The 12,312-nt window shown below is 40.8% G+C and overlaps 1 protein-coding gene across 2 annotated transcripts in view; it reads right to left on the minus strand.

The window, feature by feature from the left end:
- cplx1 (complexin 1) overlaps window positions 1-7,803 on the minus strand; it is a 63,932-nt gene extending 56,129 nt beyond the window's left edge. Inside the window, exons 1-2 of one of the 2 annotated variants that reach the window (XM_080901786.1) lie at window positions 7,486-7,803; window positions 6,596-6,714 (exon numbers count right to left, since the gene is read on the minus strand). In XM_080901786.1, the coding sequence (XP_080757912.1) occupies window positions 6,596-6,626 (31 nt within the window). In that variant the 5' untranslated portion in view covers window positions 6,627-6,714; window positions 7,486-7,803. Of the gene's footprint in view, window positions 1-6,595; window positions 6,715-6,944; window positions 7,095-7,485 lie in introns of those variants that run through there. The other variant, XM_080901787.1, reaches the window with a different exon arrangement.
- Window positions 7,804-12,312: the final 4,509 nt, after the last annotated feature.

A 12,312-nucleotide genomic window follows, 5' to 3' on the forward strand; every position in this document is an offset into this window, starting at 1 on the left:
CTCACGCCGTTTTTATTCTGGCTCGATAAAAGTTTGAATCTGGGTTCAGCTTTGTTCAGGATTACATGTTTTAATAATAATAATGATGAATTTGCTTCACCCACACTGGTACATGACGGCTAATGATAGGGTGATGTGATGTCAATCAAACACAGACTGTACACACTCACACAGTCAAACTCTTCGTCACACTCATTGTGCCCTCACCCTTTTTACTGTTTCTCTGTAATTAGCATGACACTGGACCTTCACTGTGAAAATACAAATCCATATGTTTAGTGTGTTTGTCACAAATCACGTGAGTTGCCAGATTGTCTGTGAAGCACAAATTAAGAATCTCTTTTAGCAGATTTATTTTGGTTATTGCAAACACTGTTTGTTCTGCTATACACATCTGATTGTGGTTACTCTCAGCATTAGTTTAAAATATTTTAACAAGCGTAAAATCCCTCATATAAACACTTAAAACAACACTTAAAACAAATCCTGCAAAATTAACAAAAGCAATTATTTTTGACACTTAAAAACTGATATGCATAATCTTGAAACTAGCCTAAGGAGGCCAAATGAAAGAAAGCACATGAATGACTATTAATCATTTCATAGCTGGATTAGCTGTCTTAGGTGAGTTTAAAATTATATTTTTGTGAAAAGTGACTAGAAACAGCAGAAGGCAGTTAATTATGCTACCTTGATCTGTTCAATATAGACCACACCAGAAAGAGCCACTGCAGCACTATGGTGCACTTAGGTGGCATATTGACTAGTCAGAGGAATGAACTGTTACGCTACCACAGAAAGCTAACACCCAGCCACTGGGCATGGCAGGATTATTTAGTCATGTTCTCCGAGCTAGCTGACATACTAAGTTTCACCATCCAGTTAATAATCAAGAAATAAATGAATAATAAATGATTAAATTCACATTTGGGAAACTGATCTGAATAGTTTAGGGCAGCGGTCCCCAACCTTTTTTGTGCCACGGACCGGTTTGTGCCCGACAATATTTTCACGGACCGGCCTTTAAGGTGTCGTGGATAAATACAACAAAATAAAACTAGTAACGGAACCGAAAAAAATAAGATTTATTCATAACACACGTGAAAAGACCCAGGAAAACAGAGTTAACGAAAAAAAAACTATAACAAAATAACGCTAAAAAACGATAAAAACCCTGAAAACCATACATTTCACACCCGAGTCTCACTCTCGTGGCCCGGTACCAAATGACTCACGGACCGGTACCGGTCCGAGGCCCGGGGTTTGGGGACCGCTGGTTTAGGGTGTTGTGGAGCACCTCCCTCACTCTCTGACCTCAGTAAATATTTTCCGGATGATTTTAAGGACTCTGATGTTAGTTTCAGGTTATTTTGATTAAAGTGTGAAGTTCATTTTGTAAGTTTTAGTCAGTATAACAGTCAGAATGGAGGATCATCCAGGGTAGTCGGCAACTTCTGAATCACAAGTCTTTAACCAATCAGGGTGCAGTGTTCTTAAATTCACAGTCAGATTGTCACAGTCCTGGGTCGTATTTTGATATTCATTGTTTATAGTTAGTCCTTTTGGCATTAGGTCCTAGGTTCCTTAGTTGTAGTTATTATTCATTGTTTAGTAGATCTCCTTTGGGTCGTCTTCCCATGTATTAAATTTCCCATTGTTGTTTATTGTGTCTTATGTGTCATGTTTCTGGTCTGCCTGGTTAATGCTGTCATGCCTGTGTCTAGTCATGTTTTCCTGTTTATTTTGAAAGTCCAGTTTTCATGTCGTTGTGTTTTAGTTTACATTTCCTGTGCATCATTATGTTCATCCTAGTCAACTGTTTCCTCATGTGTCTCCACTTCCCCTGATCACCTCATGTGTGTATTTAAGTCCTTTGTCTCTTACTGTTCATTGTCAGGGCGTCTGATCATGATAACCTTTTGTTATCATGGTCAGTCATAGGTTTGTCATAGTTTTTCATAGTTATGCTTGGTGTTTCATAGTTTCACGTTTTCAGCCGAAATAAAGGCTCGCCTTCTGTTTGCAAACCAGCTCCTTGCCTCCAGTGTCTGCTTTTGGGTCCGCTTTAACAAACACACCGGCACTGTGCCCGACAATAGTGCGTGACACAGATCCACCACTCCCTTGCCGTGTCCAGTTTCAAGCAACCAAGATGGTGAAGGTGAAAAAACACAGCTTAAGGCTTCATAACAGGACTTTACTCGCCAGTGAGCAGAGATGGGCAGTAACGTGTTACAGTAACGTGTTACAAGTAACGCGTTACTGTAATCTCATTACTTTTTTCAAGTAACGAGTAAAGTAAGGGATTACTATTGCAAAAACAGTAATTAGATTACCGTTACTTTCCCGTAGTAACGCTGCGTTACTGCGTTACTAAAACTGTGATTTTTTGCGAGAATGTCTCATGACAGTGATGTAAGCGAGTGCGCCGTTCGTGACAACAGCTGTGTGCAGATCAACAATGGATCATATATCGAGTGCAGGAGAGAGTATGAGCATGCAGCGTTTAAAGCGTGGAAGTACTGACCTTATTTTGAGTTTGATTTCATAAAAAGTGACAAAAACATTAGTGTCCGTTGTGCGTGGGAAGAAAACTTCTTTTTACAGCAAAAAACCCCCCTAAACTTCCGAGCAAGCACCGAGTGCGAAACGACGTAATGGGAAACTCACAGAGAAACTCGCGGATTCTTCCGCTGACCGCGGCACACCTGCACCAGGGTAAACCTCCGCCTGCCCCACTCCTGCTTTACAGGTGAAAATAGAGCAACAGGACCGCTGAGTCTTTGACTTTATTTATTTTCTGCTGTGTTTTACTTGCATCTATTTGAAAGAGTGAGTGTAAACACAAAAAATATTTTATTTTATGTGCTGGGATGTGCAGAAAATAGGTTTACATGTTAAACTAATTTCTTCAAGTCAGAGAATGGTGCATATAATTAAATTTTTGCTTGATGCATAAAGTTAAAAGATTAAAACTAATAAAACAAGTTTAAAAAAGAGACTTTTCCATTTGATTACATTTTGTATGATGGATTATGCAGAAAAAGTAGAATTGGGCTGAAAGATCTATCGCTTTATCACCTATTCAGGTTGTAAATCGTGTTTTTAAAAAGTAACTAAGTAACTAAGTAAGTAATTAATTACTTTTGAAAATAAGTAATCAGTAAAGTAACGGGATTACTTTTTTGGGGAAGTAATCAGTAATTAGTTACTGATTACTTTTTTCAAGTAACTTGACCAACACTGCCAGTGAGTGACATCACATCTTTTATACTCTCTATGATAGCAGGGGACTTGGGTAGAAGTGGATATAGGTGCAACAGTGAGGATGTTTTGTGACAACTTCTGTTTTTGCCTCTCTGGGTGTCTCCTGCCTCACAGCTCAGTGTTGTACAGAGTTATATGTCAAAATACACCAAAATGGAGGATGAGGGGTTGAGGATGGAGTATGTAGTTACCACTGGTTAGCATCATTACTCTATCAGTACTCACAAACTTTGATTGACAGAGTAAACACACAAACACAAACCAGCGTATTTGTTCTAACATCTTTTTCAAAGTCTTCTCTGCATGGATCCTTGACATGAAAACATTTTTGAGACCTCCTGATCTATGACTTGCATTTCAAAGGACGAAAGGTTCGCGGATGGCAGATGAGTACACCTTGCAAGGCGACCTTTCTCTTCAGCGTATGAAACAGACAGAGCACAGATCGGTGCCTAGATGGGAGCAGATGGAGTGTGAGTTTCTCCTAAGAGCGCGCAGAGAGAACGAGAAGTGAGATAATAGCTCACAGCTAATCCACTGCACACTAAAAACTCATTACTTCTTAAGAAGGAAACAAAAAACTTGCTCCCCGAGATGGAAAGAAATACTCTGCTCAAGGTGAAGACCTTGGCACAGCCTGCCTGATTTTCCTCATGTGTGCAGTTTCTTTTATGTGCGGTTCAGCAGATTTGACTCGTTTTTATTGACGGGGAGCTTTGTACCAGCCTGGCAGTGGTACAAAGATTAAAGATGAACACATTGCTACGGAACCTGTCAAAAAACACAAAACAGGAAGCTTCGTAAGTACATATAATAAATATTTTACATGTGTAGACTTTTCGATGCAATATTAATCATCAGTGCCATTGAATTATAAGTATTCTATAGGTTTTTCTTTGCCTGAATCATAACAATTTCTTAACGAATTTGTCTAGGATTGTATAGACTGGAACACAGGTAGCTGTGTGTTTTACATCAGTGATGGTTGCTTTTACATCACTGAAGAGAGAAGCAACAGCAAGTAGGAAGATCCCCAAAAAAGTTTCAGGTATTTGAGATTAAAAGAAATTTGCTGTTCAGAGGAGCGATGAAGGTATATTTTTTAAAAAGTCCTTGTCATCTGCACTTGTCATTGTGCCTCTGATGATGATCATTGCCAGAAGTGGGAGACAAAAGCTGTGCACTCAAGGTTTAAAAGAAGATTACGCACCCATTTCACCTTGCATTTCACTTGATTATTCACTAAATGCCTCCAGATTGCTTTGATGCTACCCTGACTAGTAACAGGGAGCATTATGCTGCTCCTGTTTTTGCATGATGTAACTTGGGATGATTGGTTACAACAGCCTTTAGGGCACTACGTCAAACTGCAACCCAACTGTGATCTTCAGCTACCTCTAAGAAGATGTTAGCTAAGGATCTGGAGATCATGGCGGAAGAAGAATCGGGGAAAAGGTGGCAAGCAGGACGTCCAGTAACAGTAATTTCAAACTGGCTTTTAGTTTGTTTTTTTAGAGCTTCATGAAACAAAAGTCTGTGAGACAGACAATGAGCTGATCTTCTTGCTGTGGGAAAAGTAATATTAGCATGCTTGCTTTGTCTTACTGTAATACACTAGCATTGCATTTCACAGTTTCACTGCATTTGACCAGCGACTAGCTCTCCAAATCTTTTAACTTGTTAAAAACATGCATGTGTAGCTGTCCATATGGTGGGCAGTGGAGGGTTGCCAGGATGGGATTTCTGAGTCTTACAGTGGTGTAAAAATGAATCACAATTCAAACATGTGGGGGTATCCAGCTGTAAAACTGTATGGCCTTAAAAAGACATTTTGCAAGAAATGAAATTCAATCCCCAAATTTAACATTTTAATAACAAATACCTGCTCATCAAAGAATTGTGATGTTTAAAATAAATAACTAAAGCTTGATTTGTGCGTTTCACTTGATTACTCTGTAAATGATTAATTAGTAGTTTCCATCCAAATGTTTTTAATGTTCTATATAATGAATGCACATATTTGAAGAGACCTCCTTGTAGAAAAGTGGAGTAGGCAGGTTTTTGTCTCCTATAGGAATGTAAAGGCTAAAGAGTGCATGGAAGAAGAAGAAGCCATTGTAGCATAGTCATCATATTAATGAGCCACTGACAAAAAATTAAATTAAATTAAAAAAAATGTCCAACTGGCAAAATGACAAGTTCACAAAATGACACCAGATACCAGAAGCATCATTTTAAATCCAGCATTCAGCGAAAATGTTGCCATTCTGTTATATATTCATGAATAAAGACAATCAGAAGAACATTCCCCGCCATACATTATGTACTACATTACGTTTCAAAAATTTTTACTGTGATTCATATTAAAATATGTTGGATCCTCCCTCGATAAAATAATTCACATCGTCATCGAGTTTTACAATTTTTTTTTTAAATTTATTTTGCGTAACGTCGAAAACAGACACGCAGTTGGAGAGATTAACTGCTCTGATCACAAAGCGACCTCCGCAAACGCAGCTTACATGTGCTTGAAAAGTCAAACAGCCTTTTGTTACCTTTGCTGTTCAGGGGGAAGGTAAACCACTTTCATTCTTTGAACTGTCCCACGAATCATCACGAACCATCCGCTGCTTTGTGAAAACCATCTCCGTCATTTCACCTTCCACTGCACTGTCTGCATATTCATAACAAGTTCATACCCCTTCAAAATTCATTACTCTGTTTTGGTATTCACATGTTCAGGGATTCACTGCAGCACAAGCCATTAGAAAATCACCCCCGTGCCTGCACGCGGGAATGAAATTATTTAAGATTAGATTGTGCCTTGATTATCTTTTCTTCCTCAGGTGGAAAATGTGCGTTCAGCATCTCGTGATAAGGAGTCGCTGCAGAGTCCCGGTCAAAAGGCATCTCTGTGTTTTTGATGGGTAAGACTGAAAAACGCTAAAAACGTTTTTAACTCGTCTTGGTGAAAAATTTGAACTTCTTCGAACATAAAATGCCCCTTTGACTGCACTGGTTTAATCGCGTTAGAAATCATGAGCTCACTGAAGTATGCGCCACAGGGGCCAACTGCGCCACGCGCGCAAAGACCAAGCAGCAGATGTGGAAGAAATGCGCAAAAAAGCACCAAAGCGCAAAACAGGAAAGAAAAAGAGAGAAATTCTTGAGATGTGACAATCCAATAATGTTTGCGTGGAAAAGGAGGGTGTTGGATACAAAAGTAATCACTTTGGAGAGTAATTAAACCTCTACAAGAAGCAGAAACATCGGCGGACTCACACTCATCACATCCGTCGTTACAGCGGATAAAAAGGGAAGAACTTACCTCCCAGCGCTTGTTTCATAACGAAATTCATGATGATGGCTTTTAATTCCCTGCCTTCCTTATCCGAGCGATGTTACATTCAATAGTTGCGGAAGATGAGAAGTCCTTTGTTGCCAGATCTGCAAATTAAAACGACAAGCACGTTAAGCACGGAGACGTGTATTCAGCTTAGGCTACAGTCGACGCTCTTTATACTACATTTGTTAAGCTGAAATATGAAACGGTGATTTCTGAAATGTTTGCAAGAGGTGCTTTTGCGTGTAAAACACATTTCTTCGATGCGCCAACTGAAGGGCACCGAGGTCAATGGTTCGAACACAAAAGCGCCAAACATGTCACAACTACTGACCAGCTCAGAAACTACTGCTCGCGGTTTATCTGCGAACGTTTTGCTTTAAAATATTTTCCAGGACAGCTGACGATCGTTCAAACCGTGTACGGCTAAGCTTTTCCTGCAGTCAGAGCACTTCTGAGAAAGTGCACCGTGAAAGACCCTCAGTCTGGCAGGACGGTCTGCTGTCACGCATGTGAATCCCGGACTAAACCACTCCTGTGTATTTTTCCTGATCATGTGGTAAAACTTTCCATCCTCCATTGGAGGGACGTGGACTCAGCCATCCCGCTTCAACATTAGAAAAAAGAAAAAGCTACTCGCACGTTAATGAAGCAGAAATATCGAGCTATGCACGCATGTCTACAGCTGAAATTGCAGTTGGAACATATGTTCAAAATGACCCCCCTTTTATGCATGCATGTGCTGGGATTGTGTGAAAGGAGAGGCACACATGCACTTCCTAGTAGCTGCGAGCCTGGTTTCAGCACCACGGCGAGTGGATAGCTCCCTAAACCGTTGGCTTGTGTTGAAGCAGCCGCATCAAGCGTCGATTTACCTCCGTCCGGCGCCTGAATGAAATTCTCCTGGCACACTCACACACCGAGCACGGATCGAGGAGCAGAGCTTCAGCTGCAGTACCCTCCGGAACGAACTTATCCTGCAGCAGGCAACAGCAGCACGGGCTAATCTAACTGCTCGTTCCTTGCATCTCCGTCTCCCGGGGCTGGAAAAAGGACGTCCTTGGTGCTTCCTCCTGCTTGCCGCTTCGTCTTCCTGCACTCACTCACTCACTCACTCACACTCACACGTAGAGACAAGGAGGAGGAGTGGAGGGGGTGGCGGTTTGCGGAGGGTGAAGCAGCTGCCGTTAACACTGTGATGGGAAGCAGCGAATGAATCACATGGAGGGATGGAGAGAGAAACGTCCCACTAACGTCCCCCTGACCGATAGAGAGAGATCAATTATTCAGCCCTGACGCTGGCTGGCTGCTCGGTCCTACAGCCCGCCCTCCCATCTCTGAAACGAGAAGGGGGACTCGGTGTGTGCTTAAAACGGTGGTGCAGAATATCAGCTATAGGCTGGGGGTGTTAGGAGACACAACATTTCTCGCTTCTTGGCTTGGAGGTGTCGTTTTCTTTTAGGTGACCCACATTTGGTTTGCATTCAGGTGTCCCCATGTGTGTGTGTGTGTGTGTGGGGGGGGGGGGGGGGGGGGGGGGGGGGGTCACATCATGTTCCAGATTTCTGGCTACCACTATGTCGGAATTCTCTGTATCCAACTGTTCGTTCCTTCCTTTTAAATTATATCCACTTCTCTCTTTAAACAGCGTCAGTGTCGTGCACAGACTCTGTAAGGGACACGGACCTAAGGGGGAAGAAGGCACCTCTGCTGTTTTACATTCATTCATGTTGTGGATCGCGGCGGGTGGGGGGGGTTGCTCCAGTATTTAAGGATATGCAAAAAAAAAAAACAAAAGACAAAACAGAAACAGGTCCTTTATGTCCAAGAGAGTGGTGTGTGTCACTGTAATACTACCCTGCACACAAAGAGATTTTCTTCTCTTACCTTTAATTTGACTTGCTTGTGTAAGTGTGGGATGTACTTGGCAGGAAAATAAATCGCAGACATGCATGAAAAAGGAAGGTGTTGGTTGCACAGCGTCAATAAAATTGATAACAAAAAGAGTAAAAACTGACGTGAAAGAGACTCAGAGAGGACACACAAACTAAATGAACATAAACAACATGAGGCATAAGTGTGCAGGCGGGAAAGAAAGGGAGTGCCTCACAAAGAATTAGGCTTTGAAGTAAAGCGGGAAGTAAAATGAAAGAAAGACCAAGTCATGAAAAGAGCAGAGACACACAGACACGGGGGACGCAACACGAAAAAGGAAAACACTCAGCAAAGAATGAGGTAAGCAAAAATTACCAGGGATAATTACAAAGACCATGACAGTGTTGTAGAGTTTGTTTTATATTGAATTTGTCATTCAGGAAAGACTTTCACCAACATCTGGTCTACTAAATAGAAAGATTGATGCTTTTTTGCTTTTTTTTTCATCTGCATGGAAACAAAAGTTTGTATTTCATCTTTATTGGAAATCAAATGCTGATTGAAACTTTAATCATATAGGATTAGTTTAAAGATTTATGGATGTAGTGATGAAGGGTTGGTGCAGCAGAGGAGGATGGCATGACCAGGGCGACCTTGAGACTGATCATCTGTTGTGGAGACCACTACACGGAGGAGGAGGAGAAGGAAGAAGAAGACTATGCTGATTTGATGATGTTTACTTTTCACAGCAAGTGAAAAGTAAATGCATGTCTCCTGCAGGTCTGGGGGACCTTTGAGAATATGTGGAGGCATAGTTTACAGATTTTATAATGCTGTAAGGAATTTAAGGACTTTGATAGCAGTTCGATCCATCCATTCTCTTCTTCTTATCCAGGTCACAGGGGTGTGGAGCCTATTCTAGCTTGAGAGCAATTCATCTTCTGAAAAATAATCCAAGTTCTATTAGAATTTTACACATAGAAATGATAGACAAGCTCTCTTGGCCTCAGGAGCCTTGATTTCGACATTTTTTTGTAAAGTCATCTCTTGCTATTTACCAATGGTTTAAATTCCAGGAGCACCCAGGAAAGGAATCGGACCATTTTTATTTTCTACCCTGAGAGTGCTGCTTTATTGGATAGGTGCACTGATTTTAGGTATTTTCATAGCTTTTATGTCACGATCTGCAGATGCAGATCATGTATTTGAAGCGGGGACCCAAATGCAGATGCTTGGACTCAAGTTAGCAGAAGCTAGCCGTTTATTAAGGCTGCACAAAAATACAAAACGAAGGCAAGAATAAGACCCTTACTAACAGTAAACTAACACTAAGAACTTGGATCGTGGCAGGGAAACATGGAGGGAGAACTGACGATCTGACAAAAAGCAAGGGGAGACTGGGACAAACAATGCAGGTGTTTAGGAGAGTGGAGACAGCAGGGAAACGAAGCTGGAACAAATTAGACACAAATAGGGAGAGCAAAACTGAATATAACACATATGAGATGAGGTACTGTCAAAATAAAACAGGAAGTGACACGTATACGTGAGCTGACACTAGGATGGGGACAGCAAACAGTGGAAGACATGACAGGCTGAGGAGACAAGGAGGAAACACTAGGAAACAGGTCAGGAGACGAAACACAAAGGCATGACTTAGACACAGGAAAGGTGAGCGATATAAACAGCGAGAGAGAGAGTGGGCAAACAGAGACATGACTGGGGAAAGACACATAAAAACAGAGGACATGACAGATTCTCACTGGAGACACAGGGACGAGACAAAGATACAAAAGGAACCCAATATGACCCAAAAAAAACCCCCAAACTCAGGGACAGTAGAAGAACTGAACTAAAGAACTAAACTGAAGACTAAGCTGTATAGAGCTTAAATAATCATTATAATACAAAGAAAGAATCAAAAATACAAAACAAACTCAAAATGCTGGGTATTTCTCTTTTTATTTTTTTAAATCACCTGTCTTGTGTTCATTAGCGTTTACTTTTTCCCTGTGTTAATTTGCATGAAGTGCTCTGCATATTTTTTGCCTGATTTATATCCAGAAACTTTATTTTGTGTGTCTTGAATGTTTGTGTTTCTCTTGTGTGTTTTCAGGTCAGCATTTTACCCGCTCTTTCATTTGAAACCTCCTTGTTTTCTAATATTTTGGGTGCCTTGCTTGAACTTTACTTGGACTTATCTTGTTTTCTCCTTTAGCTGTTTTTCAGCATCCATCAGTTGATTAGTAATTTTGGTATTTTACAGCCTGTTTCGTTGTGCATTTCAGGAAGATTTTGGAAAGAACCCTGCAACATAAAACCAGGGGTTCAAAAAAGGATCGTGTTAATGTGAAGAAAGTCACAACCACACCGCTCTGACCTCTCAAAGCTTTTTTAAAAATAGATGCAACTAAAATCAGATCTTCACCGGATTTAAGGTCTACTCTAGTGTGAAGGCAAACATACACCAGTTAATAAAGCCTGGTGTATTTGTCTTGCGAATAAAGATGATTAAATGATCATTGTTGTATTGTTTTTGTTGCTTTGATTTTATAACTATATATCCACCTGTGTAGTGAATGGGACTCTTTCATTCAGCTTCATTCTACTGAATTATATTCAGCTTTTCTTATTGCTCTGTTTGATGGGAAAATAATGAGCCTCCACTGATTTGCACATCATTTTGTTCACAATATGAATGTCAGTCACTGATGACACAAGCATATATTTTCTTTCTCTTCAAATCAATTAATTTTTTTTCCCTTTTCTTCTCTTAACTCATGTCAGACCCTAAATTTCACCCATAAAATTAGTTTAAGCTCTGTTTAAAGAGAGAAATCTACCTTCAGCTATTTTTTTTATTGATTGCTGTGTCTTTAGCATTTGACATGCTGACCGAGGCCTGTAGAACTGAGATGTAGCTCTTGTTTTTTTGCAGTTTCTCTGAGCATTGCACAGTCTGACCTTAGGATAGATTCGCAGGGACATCTATTCCTTAGAAGACTGGCAGCCGTCTTGAATGTTTCTCACTTGTCAGTAGGGATGGGTATCGAAAACCGGTTCTTGTTGAGAACCGGTTCCCACTGTTTCAATTCCTTGGAATCGTTTGCCACTTTTAAAAACGATTCCCTTATCGATTCCAGTCGCCCCGAATGACGTCATCACGTTGAGTAGCGTCTTTTACCCAGTAGGAAACACGGCGCCTGAGCGGCACAAACGCTCAAAAGTTTGGTTACACTTTATGAGAAAGGATGACAACAGGGCAACGTGCAATACTTGCAAAGTAGAGATTTCATCAAAGGGAGGAAACACTACGAATATGCAAAAGCATTTGCTCAAAAAACACGCGATTGCTTTCAACGAATGTCGTGTTTTTGATCCGCTCCGGACTCGTGAATCTCAACCCAGCAGCAGCGGTAGCGTTTCCACGTCCTCTCCCGTTAATACTGCAGGTAACTAATCAATTAGCATTGCATATTATGTTAGCGCGATTTACCTTATTACAAAACCTGCTATTACTGTGCGTTGCATTTAGATAACCATGATGAGAGAGACAGAGTCTGGCTGGCTCAGATGCTGGCAGTTCTCGCTGCAGTCTACCGGTAGCATCTCCTTTCAGGCCAGGATAGACGAATGTCACCCAGCAGTGTCTAAGTTTGTGGTCAAAGGCTTGCACCCATTTGCCACAGCAGATGCCCCCGATTTCACTTTGGTAAGTGAATGTGTTTAATTGTAGGCAGGGACATTACTGGATATTCTTGTGTAATTGCTACAGAATAATTTATGTTAAACTTTGTTATTGCTACAGGAGAATATTTATTTTATTA

Source organism: Rhamphochromis sp. 'chilingali' (genome assembly GCF_963969265.1).
Source record: "Rhamphochromis sp. 'chilingali' genome assembly, chromosome: 13".
NCBI classification, from domain to species: Eukaryota; Metazoa; Chordata; class Actinopteri; order Cichliformes; family Cichlidae; genus Rhamphochromis; species Rhamphochromis sp. 'chilingali'.